The 22,074-nt window shown below is 41.3% G+C and overlaps 1 protein-coding gene across 8 annotated transcripts in view; it reads right to left on the reverse strand.

The window, feature by feature from the left end:
• Positions 1-3,980: 3,980 nt before the first annotated feature.
• Positions 3,981-22,074, reverse strand: part of WDR27 (WD repeat domain 27) — a 212,773-nt gene continuing 194,679 nt past the window's right edge. For all 8 annotated transcript variants that reach the window (XM_075924675.2, XM_075924672.2, XM_075924676.2 and 5 more), the window contains one exon: positions 3,981-4,149. In XM_075924675.2, coding sequence (XP_075780790.2) covers positions 4,102-4,149 — 48 coding nt within the window. In that variant the 3' untranslated portion in view covers positions 3,981-4,101. The remainder of the gene's footprint in view (positions 4,150-22,074) is intronic.

Raw genomic sequence — 22,074 nt, forward strand, 5'->3', positions numbered from 1 at the left:
GATACTGTGCAGTAGGGGATAGACGCTGTATGATAATATCTAGATATTAGAGGCTAATATTTTCTTCATTTGCTTTTTTTGTTTCTGTTTGGCATGTGTTGTTTCCAAGTTAGTCTCCTGATTATTTGTGAAATATGCAGTGGTCCCTATTTTAAAAAGCACAGGCTAAAATACGCTGTTTGCTTAAATCAAGCTGTTAATTTTAAAATGTCTACATCTAAAACTTACTACAGGATGCTGGCTTTGAGAGAGTGTAGGCCTAGCAGCCAAAATAAACTATTTGACTTTATTTAAACAAAAATTTTTACTGTCTGTTTTTAAGACTCTTCCAGACACTAATCTTTGCATAGTCTTGACAGTATGCAATGAACTGAAATTCTGGATGATGAGAGAGGTCTGTTCTAGACTGTTGTTTTTCTTGCAAAAATTGTACTCACATATGCCAAAGTAACATTTTGTATACACTCTTCTTGGGAAAATCATAAAAGAGTTGTGTGTCTCAGGAGGGTATTCCAATGATGTTCAACATTTTAAATAAAATATTACCATTAGAGCTGGTAGTGCGGCATAGCACTATGGTTAAAAGACCTAGTTTTCAGGAGTTTGTATATTTACCAAACTTCAACTGTGCAAGCTGAAATCTTGGAAGCTGGAAGTCTGCATCAGGCTGAAATATTTTTAGTAAATTTCAGCCCCACTCCTTCCCCTTCCTCCCACAGCTGGAATACTGCGAATCAGGTGATTCGCACACTCTGGAAGTGCTGGGAAGGCGGGAGAGGATCAGGTAAGTGCAGAGCTCTTGTGCCCTAGTGGGCAAGAGGTTCTGGGGCAGGAAGGGGGCAGACAGGAGAACCACAGGGTGCCAGGTAAAACCCCAGTGGGCAGCTGGATGATGCAGCCCACTGAAGCGGAGGGCCAGTCATGGGGCCTACTATTTGTGATTGCTCATTCCTGTCCTAGGTAATGAAGACCTCCCTAAGAGAACTTGCTATGAGAGTCAGTTTTAAGTACCAACAAAACACTGAAGAAGTTCTATGTGCAGAAGCCAGCAAATTAGAGCCCACTTCACCTGCCCTGATCACGCACTCTTCCTACATAGAAGCACCAACCTTCTGGACTGCACTGGCAAGCTATGGCCCCTCCAGTAAAGGGGAGATTGTAGCTACTTTGTGCCAGTGGAATTTCATCCCTTTCTGGAGTTTCTACAGCTAATACTTTGGCTAATATTGTCTTTGTTAGAGTATGGAGTGACCCTAGACCACTGTACAAATATGTTACCAGACTTTCTGTCACTTTAGAACCAGGGGACCCAAGGCATGTCTACACTACAGAGTTTTTCCAGAAAGACAGTTGTTTTTCCGAAAAAACTACACTTACGTCCACACTGCAATTGCATTTTTTCAACAGAAAATTGAAAGAATGCAGGGGCTTTTCTGACAGCAGTAAACCTCTTTCTACAAGGAAGATGTCTTTTTCCAAAAGAGCTCTTTTGGAAAAAGGCATCTGAGGACGGTAAGAAGGGTTTTTTTTTTTGTTTTTTTTTTAAAGAAGAGGCCTCCAGGGAAAAGCACAGATGCCCTGATGGCCACTCCGTCCATAGTAATCACAACTTAAATGCGAAATAGTGCCCAATCAATGTGGACACTACCTTTTGAAAAAGCAGATCGCTTTTTCAATGTGCTTTTGCTGTGTAGACGCTCTTTTTCAAAAGAAGTTTTTCTTGAAGATCTCTTCTGGAAAAGCTTCTTCCGAAAGAAGCCTGCAGTCTAGACATAACCCGAGAGATCAGCCTGAATTGTTCAGGGAATCAGCCAGCCCAGCTGGAAAGTATCTAGTGATGGGGTCTGATTCCCAACTGGAGGATGTAAGTGAGATCCCCAGCTCCAAAAAGAGCTGAGAGTACATTCCCTGTGGCTGCAGCAGAAGGCTACAAGAGGAGAAGTTGACAGAAGATGAGCTCTGTAAGCTACCAGAAGGCCCTACAATTTCTGTCAAGAACAGAACTTTTGCTTCTTGTTATTGCTCCACAATTCTTTGTATTTGTGTGTTGAAGAAAAAAACTGAGGGAAAGGGTACAAATGCAATTGATCATCGCAGATTGTTCAGCCTAGGTTGGGTCCAGCATCCTACACTATTGCACACGTACCATGAGATATAATGGGCCCCAATTCTGATACTCTAAATCAAGATAAGTACTAAATCAAGATAAATAGCACTTCATTTCATAACCAGTCCTACTGACTTCAGTGACACTACTTGAGAGAGTAAAGGTGTCAAACGTTAGCCTACCATGAGTGTATGGTTTAGTTCTGCCTGGAGCAGCTACAGTTTACGTGCAAGAGCACTGAATGATGGGAATCTAGAAACCTGAAATATCTTGATTTTATACTAAATGAACATAAGTGTAATCAAAGGGGAGTGTCATTCGCTTTTTAAATTCAATTCTCTTTTGGCACTGAAAAAGACCAGTGTAAAAAATTGCATCTGTCACATTGCTGACTTGTATTAATTTGTGTAGGCACCATAAAAATCCCAGGGCTATGTCTAGACTGGCCAGTTTTTCCGGAAAATCAGCCACTTTTCCGGAAAAACTTGCCAGCTGTCTACACTGGCCGTTTGAATTTCCGCAAAAGCACTGACGATCTCACGTAAGATTGTAAGTGTTCTTGTGGAAATACTATGCTGCTCCCATTCAGGCAAAAGTCCTTTTGCGCAAAACTTTTGCGCAAAAGGGCCAGTGTAGACAGGCCAGATTTGTTTTCCCGCAAAAAAGCCCCGATGGCGAAAATGGCGATCAGGGCTTTTTTGTGGAAAAGCACGTCTAGATTGGCACAGACACTTTTCCGCAAAAAGTGCTTTTGCGGAAAAGCATCTGTGCCAATCTAGACGCTCTTTTCCGAAAATGCTTTTAACTGAAAACTTTTCCATTAAAAGCATTTCCAGAAAATCATGCCAGTCTAGACGTAGCCCAGGTGTTTTCTTTTATGGTCCTTAGTGAAAAGGCAGGAAAAGGATTGAGAAGCAATGTCAGCAGTATGTAATTGGCCAGTTAAAGACAGGTGAGATGACAAGAGTAAAAGAGTTCTATAAGACTTAATGATCCTTTGTCCTGATAAGTTTGGTTTGTTTGGCATCACAGTTATAAAAGGGTGTAGCTTTCTCAGCATCACACAACTCAGATAAACACAGGCCCACAGTCTTAGATGTTCCCCATTTTTAAGCAGAGATATGAATAATTAGAATACCAGTTTATAATTCAAAACAATATCCAACATCAGAATTCTCAAAGATTAAGGAAAGGTAGCTAGAAATGGTAAAAAAAAATAACAACAGCTTTTTCCCCAAATTAATTTTTTTATGGTAACACTTTTAAAATTTTCTATTTACAGAAATGGGGCACACCCTTTCTATGACAATAAAAGTAAATATAAGCAATTACCAAATGAAAGTATAAAGTTAGCTTTGTAAAATCAAAGTTTTTTAACATAAAAGTCTTTTCCCCATTGCTAACAGCTTAACAGAATGCAGTACAATTGGTAATAGAATGCAATAAAATGGATTGTCTGAGTAATTAGTACCAAATCCTGATATACCCAGGTTATTTCCATAAATACATAGTTACACAGATATCAACAAGAGTCCAACATGACTTGTGATGTCATTTCAAGAAGGATGAGGAACTCTTTTTTTTCTTTTGGATCATTTCAAATCTTTAGTTATAGGCAGCATTCTAATTTTAAAACTGGATCATTTCCTATTTTAACTGTGTCCACAATCTACAGATAGCAGACCCCAATCCAGCAAAGCACTATCGCATATGCCTAACTTTAAATATGTGTCTAGCCCCACTGATGTCAATCCTTAATCTTTGCTGGATTGACAGCTAAATGAGTACAGTTATATCACTCTGTATTTTGTCCTTATTACTATAGATGAGTAAAGTTTTAAGCACAGTTTGATGAACTTTCAGAAGGTGAAAATCATGTGAATTGCTATTTAAAACAGCAAGATTTTGCAGTTTGCTCAGTTACCAAATTCCTTTCTCTGAGCAAGCTGTTATTTTCAAAACAACTGGACCAATGTTCCACAGGCTGGCAAGCATCAAGGTAGAAACAACTGGAGTTTCCCATCCAAGGTGGCTGTGGTGAGCTGTAGTTAAAAAACAAAGAACATATGGTTTCAATAGAGTCTTTTTAAGTAAGTGAAGTTTCCTTAGATGGGCAGTTACATGAATGAAATTAATTTAAACAGCATTTAAGGTATTCTGGTATCTAGGGGTATGTCTACACAGAAAAGTTATTTCAGGTTACCAAAGGTTATTTCAGGATACCAGCGTCTTTTGAACAAGTCCACTATTTCGCCATCCCTGTAAACTTCATTGTACGAGGAGTAAGGGATGGCTCAAAATAACACTGTATTTAGAAATTTGGCAATTTGCATAGTAGAAATTTTGTATCATATTTCGAATTTCAGGTGCTGTGTAGATGCACTCTAAAGATCCAGAATTCATTTTAAAAACATCTTAACATACAGGTTTAATTAATCCAAGGTAGTCTGAAATTTTCATTTTTATTTGGATTTTACTGGATTTTTTCCCCAGTTGGCTTTTTCAAGTTTGATGCAAATCAGTTACTACACACGTAACTGAAAAACCAAATCGTATGCATAAACCATGCAGAAAACCAAACAGGTGGGTGGTATGGATGTGAAATACTAAATGTGGTCAGTAAATGAAAAAGCTGTAACAAATGACAAAGGAAAGCACTAATCTTTAATTATAACATACATATGAACAATATGTTTTGCACATGAACTAATTTTCACTGGTATTAAGTGCCATAAAAGGATTGCCCTTGTGTGAAAGAATATTGAAAAAGGAACAAGCTTTTTATAAAAAAAAAAAAAAAGATGCTTTCAAAGATACGCATTAAAGAGCTTTCTGTTGTATTTGTTCCCCACTAACATCCACTTCTTAGGCATAAAACTCGAGTGATAATAAAACCTGAATATCTTCTTAACCCTCCCATGTTGTAATATGTTGAATATAAATTGTAAAATCCTCAGGACAGGGACCTCATAATGTTTCTTGATATACACAATACTTACCACTGCCCATGGTGTTCACCAGTATGTCTCACTGTTCTCCATCTGTAGCCATCTGTTATTTCTTGCTTTACCATTACATTATAAGCTCTGTGGCGCAGGGAGCATCTTTTCATTCTGTGCTTCTAAAGTGCCTAGTATAATGGGATCCTGTCCTTTGGGTGCCATGACTAGAGTCCCTAGGTGCTCTGATAACGCACTTGATAACAGTATGGAGCCATATGACATAGAACAATAATACCATATGCTTTTATTTTAAATTTATCCTTGTCAGCTATGCAGAACCAACTCAGGTCCTGGAGTTGGAAACAGAATTAAGTTAACCATTGAGCACAATAGATTCTAACTGAAGAATCCTTATTACCAGTGATGATGCATGAACCAGAAAGAATTCAGTTTCACTTTCAAGGACAGCAGCTAAAAAAAAATTCAAACTGACTGTACTTGATATTGAATTATTCAAAGGTAATAAATAGAAAACCCCATAATACAGTTTTAGAATATTTTTTCAGGATATAATTGAACTTGAAGGACTAATCAGTTTTAAAAAATTGAAACTCTTTCTACAAACCTCTTCTACTTTCATTGACAAAAGTCGTACAGCTTTTGAGATTAAAAAGATTTTGACATTCCAATAGTTTCTTTCAATCAACACTAGTGTTTACTTATGCAGTAGAATGGTTTCTCACGAAAGCAGGACTGAAAAAGTATCTTAGGGTATGTCTACACTTGCCCCCTACTTTGAAGTAGGGAAGCAAATGAAGCATACCGAAGTTGCAAATCAAGCCCATGATTTAAATATCCCGTGTTTGATTTGCATGTTCCTGTCTGGTCGCCATTTTAGAAATTCACTAGCCCGGAGTAACTACCCATGTCTACACGTGGCAGTGAAACGAGAGTCCAATTTAAAGCCCCTAATTCGAATTAGCTGGTAAACCTCATTGCAGGAGGAATACCAACTAATTCGAGTTAGGGCTTTAAATCGGACTCCTGTTTCACTGTCGTGTGTAGACGCGGGCAGTTACTCTGGGCTAGTGAATTTCTAAAATGGCGACCGGCCGGAAACATGCAAATCAAGCGCGGGATATTTAAATCATGGGCTTGATTTGCAACTTCGGTATGCTTTATTTGCCTCCCTACTTCGAAGTAGGGGGCAAGTGTAGACATACCCTTATACACTGAGGCTGCCATTCTAGGGTACATCTACACAGAATGTGCTACTGATGTTATTCCAAAATAACATAGTGCTTCTACACTACAAGCCTTTATTTCAAAATAATGTCAAGCTGGAGGACTTCTTACTGTGGCTCATAGTCACCCTCATTTCATGAGGAGTAAGGGAGTTTGAAAGAAGAGTGCTCTTCCTGCGACTTCCTGATGTGTAGACAGCGCCAAAAGTCGAATTAAGCTATTTTGATTTCAGCTATGCAACTGACGTAGCTGAAGTTCTGTATCTTAATTTCACTTTATCCTTGCTGTGTAAACATGCCCCCAAGAGAGCTGTTTTCCAGTTTTGCATTACATCATTGAAGGAAATGACAAGCCAGTGATGGAGAATTTCATGCCAGCATGTGAATGATCTTAAAAGAATTAGAGATTAGTTTTCAAAATTCCCCAGAGAGGCTAAATTTTGTGCAATTTAGATGAAAAAGCATTGCTTGGTCTGAGCTTCTGCAGGCATTTCCACATGTCAACAAGAAAATTATTTTCCATGTGTGTGCACTCCTCCTTCCCACCCTCTCACCTCCCACATCATGTAATCCTTAAAGTTTCACAAACAATGACTAAAAATGCAACACTATTTACTATAAAGCTGCCAAGTTTGAGCTAGCAGCTGAAAGAAGTTTTATACAGGGCTGGAAGAAGAATGTACAGAGCTGAAGCGAGATTAGGAGTCTATATCCATGAGTCATGTTTGATTAAGATCTGGTTAATTCTCATAAGAAAGTTAATTTTACGCATATTACTAAACTTGCATTTTAAATAGCATTTCCACTCAACTGGCATACATTAACACAACTCGCTGGCACTGGGATTAGAAACAGGATCTGGAGACATTGCTCACTGGTTTGAATCCAATCCAGATTGGAAGACAGCAAAAGATATTACAAGCTGTCCTCTTTAGTGCATTCTGTATAAATTGAGTTTGGTGGCCTTATACCAGTTACCAGTGTAGACAAAGATAGAGTTATCTTTGAAAACTCATGGAGATTGGGAGAGATCCCAAATGACTGGAGAAAAGCAAATGTAGTCCCCATCTTTAAAGATGGGAAGAAGGACAATCCAGGGAACTACAGACCACTCAGTCTTACCCTAGTCCCTGGAAAAATCATGGAGGGGATCCTCAAGGAATCCATTTTGATGCACTTGGAAGAGGGGAAAGTGATCAGGAATAGTCAACACAGATTCACCAAGAGCAAGTCATGTCTGACCAATCTGATTAGTTTCTACGATGAGAAAACTGGCTCTGTGGATATGTTATACCTTGACTTTAGCAAAGCTTTTGATACAGTCTCCCACAATATTCTTGCCAGCAAGTTAAGGAAATATGGACTGGATAAATGGACTGTAAGATGGACAGAAAGCTGGCTAGACCATTGGGCCCAACAGGTAGTGATCAACGGCTCGATGTCAGGTTGGCGGTCAGTTTCTAGTGGATTGCCCCAAGGATCTGTTCTAGGGCCGGTTTTGTTCAACATCTTTATTAATGACTGACCTTGATGAGGGGATGGATTGTACCCTCAGCAAGTTTGCAGATGACACTAAGGTAGGGGAGAGGTAGATACATTGGAGGGCAGGGATAGGATCCAGAGTGACCTACACAGATTAGAGGATTGGGCCAAAAGAAATCTGATGAGGTTCAACAAGAACAAGTGCAGAGTCCTGCACTTGGGCCGGAAGAATCCCAAGCATTGTTACAGGCTGGGGACGGAATGGCTAAGTAGCAGTTCGGCAGAAAAGGACTTGGGGATTACAGTGGATGAGAAGCTGGATATGAGTCAACAATGTGTCCTTGTAGCCAAGAAGGTGAATGGAATAGTAGGTTGCATTAGGAGGAGCATTACCAGCAGGTCTAGAGAAGTGATTATTCCCCTTTATTTGGCTCTGGTGAGGCCACATCTGGAGTACTGCATCCAGCTTTGGGCCCCCTACTATAGAAAGGAAGCATTGGAGAGGGTCCAGCGGAGGGTGACCAAAATGATTAAGCCGCTTCCATTTTGCCCAAAAAACCCATTTTGCATCTCTAAATGCAAGCTCTTCCCCCTCCTCCTTTAATGTGCATCAGATCTGATCTGGATGCACAAGTACAAGCTTTTGAAGAGTCTTTGGAAGCTTCAACAGATCCAGAATGCAGCTGTTCAAGTTTTAACTAATACTCGATGTACGGAGCACATTATGCCAGTGCTCCAGCAGCTGCACTGGCTTCTGGTATGTTTCCGGGCACAATTCAAGGTCTTGGTTATGACTTATAAAGCCCTAAAAGGGATGGAACTGGGGCATTATATATGAACTTGCCCAGGGACTGAAGTCGGCTGGGGAGGCTCTCCATGTTCCTCCACTTAAGAAGATAAGGTTGACATCCATGTAGAGCAGGGCCTTCTCAGCCTTCACCCATAGGCTATGGAATTCTCTTCCCCAGGATATTTGCCTGGCACCAGGGCTGACATTGGTTTGGCGCGAGGACAAGGGCACCCTTTTTACCCGGGCTTTTATTGGTGTTTTGGTATGCGTGTGTGTGTGTCCCTCCTCTTGAGGTGTTTTAGCAAGTTTTATGTCCCCCGCCATTGGAGTCTTGTATTTTACTTTATATACATTTATTTATTGTGCTTTTTTAAAAAATTATAAGCTGCCTCAAATATTTTAAATAGAGAGGCAAGATAAAAAAATTTAAACAAACAAACAAACAAACAAATAAATAAATTACTCTATCAAATCTCCTAAAAATTGGCCTGCGTACTACATTACTAGGATTAGGGGGGAAATTTCAAAAGCCCCTAAGTGACACAGGAACCTTAGTCTAATTAAAAGTCAATAGGTCTCATGAAAATGGGACTTAGAAGCTTAAGTCACTTATACACTTTTGAAAAAATTGTCCTAAGTCAAATTTTGTCTTAAGGTTACACAGTGAAAAAGTATGGTTCTACTCTGAAAACACAGTGTATTAAAACAACACTTTACTCAAAAAAACCTGCTATCTATGAGCAATCAGACTATATTCTGGTGACTTTATTGACTATGTTTTTGCTACTTTTATTGCTGAAAGCATAGGACAGGCAGATACTACAGCTTCAAGAGTGTATTCTGGATTCTATCAAAGGATTTGTAATTAAGTTAAAACTGCAGATTCATTGAAGATTCATGTGTTTGTCAGTAAGGGCACATCTAAACTACAAAGATTTTTTGAAAGAGGATATGCAAATTCTGGAGGATCTTTCAAAAGTGAAAGTAATCTGAACTAGTTTTTTTTTTTTTTTGGAAAAAACCCTTTTTCAAAAAACTGCGTAAACCTCCTTTTTTAGGAAGAGTGATTTTTTCGAAAACAGTTTTTTTCCTCAAAAAGCCTTATCCAAACTACTTTCACTTTCAAAAGATCCTCTTTCGAAAATGCGTTTGGAAGAAGATATGCAAATTCCTATGGAATTTGCATATCCTCTTTCGAAAAATCTTTGTAGTTTAGTGATGCCCTAAGGGTGCTACTACACATCACCCTAAATTCAAAATAAGATATGCAATTTGCGTTACACAAACTGTGTATCTTATTGCAATTGAATTTTGAAATAGGCTATTTTTAAATTTGGCACATCTGCATAGGACTAAATTTTGAAATAATGTGCTATTTTGAAACATCTCCAACCCTTGTGGAGTGAGAGTTACCGGGATGCCAAAATAGTGCACCCGTTATTTTGAAAAATATTTTGAAATAACGGATGGTTATTTTGAAATAACATGGTGTACCTATTTCGGGATACCTCTGGTATTCCAAAATAGCCGTGCAGTTTAGACATACCCTAAGAGTCCAGCTTGACTTTCAGATTCTAGGGAGAGATTACACTGCTTGCAGTTGGAGAAAAAATTATCTGTAAAATGAGTACATTTGCTCTGGAAATCACTGACAAACAGAGGAGCCCATAACAACATTTTATGAGAAAGTTACTTTTTTAGAGTAGATTTACATTTAATAAATAAATTACCTCATTAAACTTAGGTATATTTAAATTGTCATTAGTACTAATATAGATCATGGATGCTACCAAGTGTCCAAGTCACAACTCGCTGGATATTTCTGAATCCAAACATTAGATGTCTATACAATTAGGGATGAGACAACATGCTCAAATGTAATTTAGAATCCGTTCAAATTTTGAACAAAATATTTAAGAAAAAGAATCAATGTTCTATTAACATAACTTTTATAAATGTATACCAGTGTGTGGTTTCTATGTACATTTATATTATGTAAGCCAAAATCTCAGAGGAGACAGAACCAGGAGTACAGTTCACATTATTCCTGCATGTGCAGACAGCACAGAAATAGAATGATAACAAGTAGCAGAACAAGAAAATAGCAATCCAAGCACTCACAGGAAGAAAAGCAGCAAGATAAGGACTGAAAAACTGAAGGTGTCTGGAAATATTCAAAGGCACATTTCTCAATTAATTAAGGTTCACAAAGTGTGATAAGACCCAAATGAGGGGCACAATACACACATACACTTACAATGGTGATTCATACCATTAGTGTAAACACTTCAGTTTCATGATTATTTCTAAAGCAAATGATTTTCAACCATACAAGCGAAGGGATATCAAATCTGTGTGAAATGTAGCTAACATTGCAACTCAAGTGTCCTTTGAAATGAGGTAAACTCAATCAGCATTATGGTATGACTGGTTTTGCATCTATTGTTCTGGCAGGTTCTGCAGGCATATCTGTACTGCTACTATGATCAACCTGTTCTCCCCCAGTGGTGATGGAACTAGTGCTGCTGGGTGTATTGTTGCATTCCCTGATGTGAAGTGGTTTCTGTGACGGGCTGTCACTGGCCCGGGGGCGGGGCGACCGGAGCCCTCGCCGGCAGGGGGCTGACGGCCAGGCCCGGACCCCCTGGAACGCCCCTAACGCGAGCCGTAGGGGACGGCGGGCTGGGGCGCTCCCCGCGCCTGCGCCGGCAGCGGGCAGACGGCTGGACCTCCGAGGCCCCGCACAGTGGGGGCGGGGCAGAGGAACGTGGCCGCTTGACGGGGCCGCACGCCGGGATGCGCCCGGAAGAGGCGGGGCCCCGGGCAGCGGCCGGCGCGGCGGGCCAGTTCAAAAGGGCCCGCCGCCAAAGAGACAGGGTGCAGGCTCCTTGCGGCAGCGGAGGAGCAACCCCCGCTGCAGGACGGAGCGCGAGCGCCGCTCAGCCCGGCTACTGGCCCGGCGCTGGTCCCGGGGCCTCCGGGACAGCCACTGCCCCTGGCGAGCGATCAGCCCCTCTTCGGACGGCGGGCGGACCCCGCCGCGCCGAGCCAGGAGGGAACGGGACAGCCAGGAGCGCGCCGGGACCGGACAACCCGCCCGAGACGCCACCTGGACACCGGACGCCGCGGACCGCCGAGTCAGGGTAGGTCCAGGGGCGTCGGGGATGGTCCGCAGGAGACGGTGAGAGGGAGGAAGGAGCCCGGGGCAGGCTCCCCCCCCCCATCCACCGTGCCGGGGCGTTAGCGGCCCCGGCACGCAGGGCCCCGGGCTGCGACCCGGAGAGAGGGTGGGACCGGGTCCCCCTCCCTCCACAAGAGGAGCGTCCAGCACCCAACGGCCACACTTAAAGGAAGAGCGCAAACCAAGACCCCGTGCTGGGGAGGACTTAAACTGGGGGCGTATGCCCCACCCCGCAGGGTGGGTGATCATTTGCAGGGTTCGCTGACCCCCCCCTCCCAGCCGGGAGGGGGTGATCGCACCCGCGGGCCCGGGCCCCAGATTGGGGGGCCCGGGGACAACAAGGAACAAAGGGAGGACAAAGGGGTCCACAGACCCAAGAGGGGGTGATCGCACCCCAAACCCTCACAGTTTCCATCATATATAGGGTTTATAGTTTTGTTCATTTCAGCACTCCCACTATAAAAATTGTTCCAAATGCCATTGCACCCCCACAACACAACTTCCAAGATCCGTGCATCCTACACATACTTATCACAACATGTGGTGTACGTCAACCAATTCATCAAATGTCTCAATAGAAATTATGTGGGTGAAACCAGATGATTACTGTGCTCTTGAATGATCACTGGCTGACTGACATCTTGACATGTGAAAGGAGATACTACAAATTCAGTTAGTCAGGGGTGCTTAGTAATGGTATGGAAAAAGAGCCCGATCAGGGAGCAGCAAACATTCTCACTGTGGGTTCAGGTCTACTCATCTCAGCCTGGGCTCTCTGATGGCTATCGATGGTGAATGCACCAATCTTTATCTCACTTCTCCATCTGAGCAGTTGTGAACATGATTTTCCCAGTTATCAATGGAAATGCTGAGTTTCTTGAGGCCTTGCTTGACCTTGTCACTGTACTGAAGCTTTGACTCTCCTCTGCATTGCAAGTAGTTCTTAAGCTGGCCATACAGAACAGCCTTCAGCAGACCATCTTGAGGCATGCAGTTCATGTTTCCCAACCAGCAAGGCCTGCAAACATCCAACATTGCTTGCATAGGCTATGGACCACTTCTCTCAAGGATCTCTTTACTGATGATTCATTTTTCCCAAGTAATGAATGAATGAACTTATACAGGAAAGAAAGACAAAAATACGCTGTCACCTTTGGGAGAACACTTTTTACAAACTGAACACTCTACATCTGACTTGTCAGTCCTCATCTTCAAAGGAAACTTGAACAACGTTTTCAAAAGACAAACCTAGGAGCTTAAAGTCAGAACTTTCCTAGACACTAAAAATCATAGACTGAATAGAAACACTGGATTTATGGCCTATTACGGCAATTGGCAACCCGCTAACAAGTCACTCCAGCTGCTTTTATCCCCCCACTATGGGAATATTAATGGGCCACTTCACCTTGAATGATCCCTTTCATGTTTTAACCCTTGTATGTGTTAAATACTTATCCAGTCTGTTTAAACCTTGTAATTATTTCAGTTCAGATTTGGTGGGCAGGTGGATGAAAATTAATCAACACAGACCTGCAAGAAAGAATGCTGAATATGAGGTACATATTTGGCATGAGTTGACACATGCATGATAATTGCTTCTTTTAGAACCAGATATTCAGAAAAGCCTAGTTATGACAATAGATCAGCGGATGATAGGTATAGTCCCCCCCCCCCCATAACACAAGAAGATCTGAAGAGAGGTTCCTTCCAGCACCTTGATTCTTTCATTGGAGTAGCAAGATTTATCGGACATGCTAATTGTGTGCTATAAATTAGGGGGACGCAGTGTACTTCTGAAGTTATTCAGAATTGCTTTCATCCAGATTATTTCCTCATTACAAACACACACACACACACACACACACACACACACACACACACACACACACACACACACACACACACACTTTCTCTCTCTCTCTCTCTCTCTCTCTCTCCCCAACCTAAGCCTGAACATCCACACCACAATTCAACAGCCTGCATCCCGAGCCCTGAGAGTCTGAGTCTGCTGATGCAGGCATTTAATTGAAGAGTAGACATTCCTGTATGCACACTCAGTGCATGGAGGTTGCATCTCTGACCATCTTGGCTAACCGCCACATCTGAACCTATATTCCATGAATTCACCTAATTCTTGCTTGAACCCAGTTATTTCTTTTGTTTGTTTAAAACCTGTTGCCTATTCATTTCATTGAGTAATCCTTAGTTCTTGTGTTCTGTGAAAGACTAAAAAGCACTTCCCTAATTCGCTCTCTCCATGATAAAACAGTGAAAAGGGACCATACCTTCTAACTTGGGTAAGAACACTAGCCAGGTACTCAGCTGGTGTACATTGGCCTGGTTCCCCTATTTTCAACTGAGCTACACTAATTTACACCAGCTGAGGATTTGGAACATTATGTCTCCCTAAATCATCCCTAAAGCATCATACAAAATCAAGAATTCTTCACTTCCTCTACTAAAAACTGCTGCATAGAACCAATCAGAATTCTTTAAACAGTTGCTGCAGTTCACTCTAAGGGCATGTCTACACTAGGAAATTATTTCTAAATAACTTATTTAGAAGTAATAACTCCCAAAATAGCTATTTGTAAATAGCATGTCCACACTACAGGGAAGCCTCAAAATTAGTCCAAGCAGGCTCCCAAAGCGTATGTCTACACTGATGTTATTCCGAAATAACAAAAAGAGCATGTCTACACTGAAAGCCATTATTTCAGAATAATGGCATGCTGGAAGACCTCTTACTCCAACTCCTCTAACCCTCATTTTATGAGTAAGGGAAGTGTTCTTCCTTCAATTTCCTGCTGTGGAGATAGCACCAAAAGCCGAAATAAGCTATTTTGATTTAAGTTATGCAATTGATGTAGCTCAAGTTGCATAGCTTAATTTGACTTTTGTCCTGATGTATAGATATGCCCTTAATATGGATGTGCTACCTTGACTTACAGCCCCAGGAAGACTGGGAAGTAATTACTTTGAATGACTCTGGGGAGTAATTATTTTGAAATAGCAGTTAGTGGAGCATCTACACTACTGCTATTTCAAAATAACTATTTCCAAATAAGTATTATTCCTTGTGGAAAGCAGGAGTTATTTCGAAATAACAAGCCTGTTATTTTGAAATAACACACTCGATAGTGTGGAAGCTCCATTTGTTATTTAGAAATAAGGGGAGTTATTTAAAAATAACTCTCTAGTGTAGACCAGGGCTAAAGGTGACCACATTTCTGTTTCTGGAGTAGTAATTCCCTGTCTGTCGTTTATACATGAGTTTAGTTTTGCAAATCATTTTTGAATACTTCAATTTCTAGTCTATTCTTTTCTGATTCTTATGCAGTGTCCATCATTGTGGCAACTGAGGTGTATAAAAGAACAACAGAAAAGTGTGGCATACTATGTTATTATTCATCATATAATAGGGCTGCATATGGGAATGGAAGGGGAAAGTAAATGAGAAAGATGACATTGCCTGCAGCACTTTATTTCAAAGGACATCCTGTCAGTGATTAATGTCTGTGCTGGATGAATGTGAAGTATGTATTCAGTTCTGCCTTTGAAATGTGACTCGAGCAGTGCTGCCATAATATATTCTTCTCCAGACAAACATTTCACTAGTTCTGAAATGAGATCTTACAGACTCATAGATTTTAAGGCCAGAAAGGATTGTTAGGCTCACCTAATCTGACCTCCAGCATAAACACAGGACAAAGAATGTCACACAGTAATTTCTGCATTAAGACCACTGTTTGCTTGACCTTTGGCATATATTTATAAAAGGCAGCTAAACGTCACTTAAAGACTGCTAAGAGATTGAAAAACCATGTCCCTAAATAAATTGATCCAATCATTAATTACCCTCACAGTTAAAATTCTGTGCCTTATTTCTGGTTTAAATTTGTCTAGCCTCAGCATCTAATCACTGGATTTCATTATGTCATTTTCCACTAGGTTAAAGAGCTGTCTACTATCATAAATCTTTCCACCAGAGGTAATTGTTGACCACGATCAAGTTGAACTCTTAACTGTCTCTTGAATAAATTAAATAGATTAAGCTTCTTAAGAATATTCCTGTATGTTTTCCAGATCTCAAATAACCCTTATACAGGTTGAATCTCCCTTATCTGGCACCCTCAGGACCGGAGTGGTTCCGAACAAGGGAATTTGCCGGACCAGGGGAGGTAGGGCATCCGGGCTCTCCTGGGGCTCCCCTCCTGGCAGCTGCCCTGAGAGAACCTGGAGAACTGACCTCCTGCCCATCTGCCTGGGTCTGTTGCCCCCAGCCCACTCACCAGCTCTGCTCTCTACCCTCAGGTCACTGTCCTTGCAGGCTGCTGCCAACCAAACCAACTCTGCTCCCAGCCACTCTCAACCTTTGCAGTTGGGCTCTTTGGTCTAGCAACATCTGTGATCCTGCTGGACCAAAGATATTGCTGGACATGGGAGTCCCAGACAAGAGAGGTTCAACCTGTACCTCTTTTTCTGAATGTATTCCAATTTTTAACATCTTTTTTTACATGTGAACACCAGAACACCGTGTTCCAGTAGCTGTCTCACTAAGTAGTGATGGTATACAGAAAGAATACCAGCTTTCCATCCCTTCTAGACATTCCACGTCTTAAGAGGCAATTACACATTCTAACTTGGATAAGAACAGGAGTCAGGCACTCAATCTTCACAAGTATAAGACTGCATTGGGCGCTTGTGCTCAACTGGTTATCTGCCATGACATTAAATCCTTTTCATTCATGCTACATTCCAAGATATAATCCCACATTCTGTATAATCTACATCAGTGGTCTCCAACCTTTTTAAGCATGAGATCACTTTTTTAATTTAAGTGCAATCCAAGATCTACCTCAAACCCAAATACTTTTGTCCTGCCTCCTTTGTGCCCTTTTCCGAGGCCCTACCCCCCTGCTCACTCTGTCCACACTCCTCTCTCCCCCCCGTTCTCCCTCACTTTTACCAGGCTAGGGCAGAGGGTTGGGGTGCAGGCTCTGATCTTGGATTAAGGAATTTGGAGTGTGAGAGGGGCTCTAAACTGAGCCTAGGGGCAGGCTGTTGGGGTACCAAAGGGGGTTCTAGGTGCAGGCTCTGGGAGGGCAATTGGCTGCAGTGGTGCTCGGGGCTGAGGCAGGGGCTTGGGGTTCAGGAGGGGGCTCATGACTGGGGTTGGATTTCAGGATGTGGGCTCCAGCTGGGCACTGATTACCTCAGGTGGATCCTGGGTGATGGTGCAGTGGGTCTAAGGCAGGTTCACCCTACACTGGCCCTGAACCACTCCCAAAAGCAGCCAGTAAACTCCATCCCCTTCTCTGCTCTGTGGAGCTAGGATACAGAGTGGGAGGGGGGCATCTTGACATGAGCACCCCTCCTCAGCCCTGCACAGAAAGCAGGAAGCTCCTGAGAGGACAGCTCAAAGGCAAAGGGCGGGAGATGCACAGCAGTGGGGAGAGGGGGCAGATGAAGTGCTGGTCCTTGACAGGCTCTTGGCCAAACTAGTCAGGATCACCTTTCAGAGACTCAAAGATCTACCAAGAGATCCCAATCTACTGGTTGGTGACCACTGACCTACATTCTTTGTTTCTAGATGTATGACTGTGCCTACAACTGTGTTGAAATGTGTGTTGTTCAAATGAGTTCACATTGCTAAGCAGTCCAGCTCAATCAGTATGAATGATTATTTACTGCTCCACCAATTTAGTGTCACATGCAAATGTTACTAGCAATAATTTTATATTTACTTCAAGATCATATATACAGATATTGAATAGCGTTGGACCAACAATAGATCCCTGCAAGTCTCCACTAGAAACATGCCTATTAGACAATGATTCCCCATTTACAATTGCTTTTTCAGGTCTAATAGTTAACTACTTCTTACCTCATTTACTATGGAGGCAGATTTTATACAGTGCTAATTTTTTAGAATCAGAATGTCATGTTAGACTAAATCAAATGTCCTACAGAAGAAGGCTACAAAGTCAACAATGTTACCTTTATCAGCCAAACATGTAATCTTACCGATAGGAAGACATCCTCCTTTCTGAATAGAGAGCAGAAATATTTAGTGAATGCATCTGTTTCGTCTACAATGTGCATCATAATTTTAACATCCTGGTCTTGTAGTAAAGGCACTCTCCAAGTTACAAACATCTGCATATACAAACCAAAGCTCATCTGCAGCCTCAGAAGAGGCGCAGGTGGCAGCAAGCAATACAAATGCTGGCTAGAGGACTCCAGAGAAGCAGAAGGCAGTCATGAAGCCAGTGGCTGGAGAGAAGTGCCATTTTGAAGGGGAGCCATAGTTTCTCTCCAGGCACCGCCTGCATTGCCGCCCCCTGTTCCTCCTGAGTCCTCTGGCCCATGTTCACACTGCTCACTGCCTCCTGGTGAATGGGGGCTGAGTGCAAACCACAGGGGAAGTGACTGGAGGATGGTGCTGGCTGCTGGAGCTGGTGCAGAGCCTGTGGGGTGCCAGAAAGAGCAGGTGGGGGATGCCCAGAACTAAGTCCCCTTCAGAATCTTCACCGACCTCCTCATCCTCCTCTAGTTGAATGTGCCTTTCCTCAAGCACCAGCATTCAAGGTTAAATTAAAAAAGTGGTCTATTGTTTTTCATTGCAAAAATACAGTATTTCAGCTACATTATGAGTTAAATAGCCTGAGAACCTAATTACCATTTATAACATTGTTTCTATGGGAAAATGTGTTCCAAGTTCCAAATAACTGACTTACACATGAACTTTTAGAACACAAACCGTTCATAATTTGGGGACCTCCTGTATATCTGTAACTATTGCTAGGAGTTTGTACTCCACACCTCTTCCACACACTTTGTCTTTCTTAAGTAGGGTGTATTTAGAGATTTTAAAAGCAGTACATTAAGACCAAACATTAAGACCAAAGCAGTACAATCCATACATTCTCCATGCACCAGAGAAGGCAGCCCTGCGTTCCACAAAAATCACACCAAACCTTACTAATACTACAACATTTATGCAGCCAATTGTTTACCTCTTGTATCTTATGCTTCTGGACTACGAACTACCTCCAAGATCACCTGTACTTTCCTGTTCTTCAGTTCCCTTCTGATATCCCTTAAGCTTTTAATGACCTGCAAAATGTCTTCCAAAGCAGTGTCACTCATGCCAATATCTACTGTGACCAACAGATCTTTGTCCCTAGTGATGAGTGTTTTCTTTGAATCAGGAAGACAGCAGACATCCTGCTTTTCTTTTGCCCCCTGCTGAACATTTTATCTAGTCTCAGGCTATGTCTAGACTTGGACTTGTACAATTGCACTTGCTTAACCCTCCGACCCCCGTGAATGACAAAGTTTTGCTGCGGCAAGTTGTTGAAAGTGTGAATACTGCTTTGTGCCAACAAAACAAAATCACCTTGTTGGGGGTAGAAGTATTTTATTGACAAAAGTGCCAACAAACAGCGTATATACATGTTGACTTTTAGCAACATGGCTGTGTCAACACAGCCTTGTCACTAAAAGATGCATAGCACAGACAGCTCAGAAACACTGAGTCCCTGATGTAGGCTGTCGGTGGTTTCCTTCTGAGCATGTCTGATGACCTCAAGTATTGAACTGAGCCTACCTAATGCAGAAGTCTCTCAATTAGATTTTGTTTGCAGTTGTTCAAGGAAGGGGGAACAAATATCAGACAAATGACAACATTAAGTTGTTAGCATACATGATGACTGCTGATGTCCCAGGCAACCAGTTCAAACAGAGAATGATAACCAGGCAACAGGAATCTAGATGACAAAGATATGTTCAGTGTATCTTTCTTAATCTTAATTTCCCATTACATTCACAGCTGTTTGCTGTTTCAGAAATCCATGCATAAATTAGGAATTTCTTTATTTGTTCATTTCTTTCCTTAATGTCTTCTATAATAGTCCAGATGCAATTCTGTGGATTAGCCTTGCCCATTATTTTGTCCTATTTCTTGGTTCAAGTTAAATGAAAAAACACCTTCAGTCTGACTTCAAGCAGTGTCACGAGGATTACAGGGAGCAGGGGATAAGCATCTAGGTGGGCCTAGTACTTTAGAGAAAAAGAGCATGCAGCTCCCTCAATTTTCTGGAAGAAGAAATTTCTACAAGAATTAGGATAATCAGGTACAGTGAACAGAGATTCTTCTTCCGGGCTCAAAGAAGATGCTATGTGAATACTACAAATCTAATTTTAAAGGAGGAACAATTTCAATTTTTCTATGATTTCAGGAGTTTGGACGCACATATGTGGTTGCCCATGGTAAATTGACTGACTGAACCCAACAATGCCACATTTGTGGAATGTTTTGTGAATAAAGTGTTGATCAACACGACATAGTAAATGAATGTGCACAACTGTCTTGCTTTTCAGTCAGTCACTAGGCCTTGCTGATCATTCTTTGGAAGACTTTATACAAAATGTCTGTCCAGCTGCAAAATCTTAGCTAAATTCAATCAATCTGACCAACACACTTAAGGAAAGGCTGGGTGGAAATATAATTTATTTTTATTTTTGAGGAATTGCCAGATGTTTTCAACCACTCCACCCTAGTGATTTTCTTGTTGTTGTTTAATTTTATTTTGTTGCACTAATTTTGGCAAATTTGGTATTTGTAAAGTTGGAGCTTTCCACAGTGAATCATCATTCTGGAAAGACATTAGGCTGTTTGATCCTCATCATAAAAGTGTGGCCTCTGCTGATACATTTAAATAGTATGCTAGTATAATCTTCCCTTTGCATCTTCTAATGAAGAAAGTACAAAACTGGAGAGCAAATTCCTCCCCTACATGGCAATGCCTTCCGCAGACACCTGATGTGGGGTCCAGCTCCATCCCTGGGGCAGCCTGTGTTGGCTGTCTGGCCATCCTCAGGGTGGGTGGGACTTGAACTCATCAACCTGTGCTCCCCAGGCAAATGCTCAGCTCCACTCCAGAACCCACCCCACCTCCCTAATATGGGAGACAGCTCCATCCCTGGAGCAGCCTGAATTCTGGAAAATCCATTGAACGGACTTTCCAACTTTGATCAGTGCTACCTCTCATATCCTTAGTGTTCCACCTGGCTCAGCTGATGTGGAAAGAATATTTTTTAAAATCGACTACACCCAAGACTATAGAAGAATGGGTCTTGGAAAAGACTCTTTACAAAGACTGTTGTTAGCCAATGCTACACAGCCCTTATAAAAATACTTGGAAGGACTTCACATAAGACAGCATTTAGAAATATTTTTAAATAATTGGCCCAATTATTAAATGCAAATATTTATAGGCTAATAACTGTATATTTATATGCTAATAACTGTATGCTTATAACTGTAAACCATTTATTCAAATGAAAAATTTTATTTGGGAATTAGAGATATATTCTTATTCTGAGCTCTATTTTAGTTTGCAGAAAGCCACACTGAATTCCATTCAACAAAGCATTAATCTACTGAATATGTTCCCATCTGCCATGCCATCCATCAAAATAAATCCCAATATTCACTAAGAAAAATTAATAGTTTTTCAACTGATTTTCAGCTCTTTCTGTTGCTGTGGCAATAAACACTGATAAATTCCACCTGGTTCGGTTAAAGTTACATAAATTAAATTAAAAAAAACCCAAAAGATGCTACTCATCTGTAATATAGGGATAACAGCATTGCCCTATCTAAGAATATGAGATACTGAGATACCAGAGTAGTGGGCACCATACAAAGTAGTGAAAATAGATTTACACTGTTACAATTAAAACCATTAATGCTAGTTGTGTGCTTCACAGAATATATTTTCAGAATTTTTTGCTATTTACAGTGACCTTTGTTGGTCTGCTATCACCACATGGCCTCATCTTAGCATTTTGGTGGTCTTGCTGGGGTACTTATATACATCCAATATGCCATTTAGATAGCAATTGAAATCTAAATCTCTTTATACATCAAAATTAGGTTCTTATTGAATTTCATTGTGACTCAAGAGGCACAACATATATACCGAGACTTATGCCACCACTTCTGAATCTGACCAATTCATTTTACATTCCTGCTTTAAAATAGCATATTGACATTTTTCTGACATGGATCTTTGTTTAAGAAATTCTACTGCTATAGAGGTTTCCTGGCTATTCCTTGCAGACCTGAAATCTTTGTGTAACAAGAAAATTTTGTTTTACTTTTCAAGAGAAATATAAATAAATGACAATGCTATCAAATAAATTTGTTTTGCATATGTACAGTGCTTAAAACTGCCTCCCTGATCATTTTATGCTTCATAACAGCATGTTTTGAGGTCGAGCATATAAGACTACATCTCTAATTCCTTAATTATTAGTCT

This window comes from Pelodiscus sinensis, chromosome 3 (assembly GCF_052426305.1).
Source record: "Pelodiscus sinensis isolate ZL-2025 chromosome 3, ASM5242630v1, whole genome shotgun sequence".
Classification (NCBI taxonomy): domain Eukaryota; kingdom Metazoa; phylum Chordata; order Testudines; family Trionychidae; genus Pelodiscus; species Pelodiscus sinensis.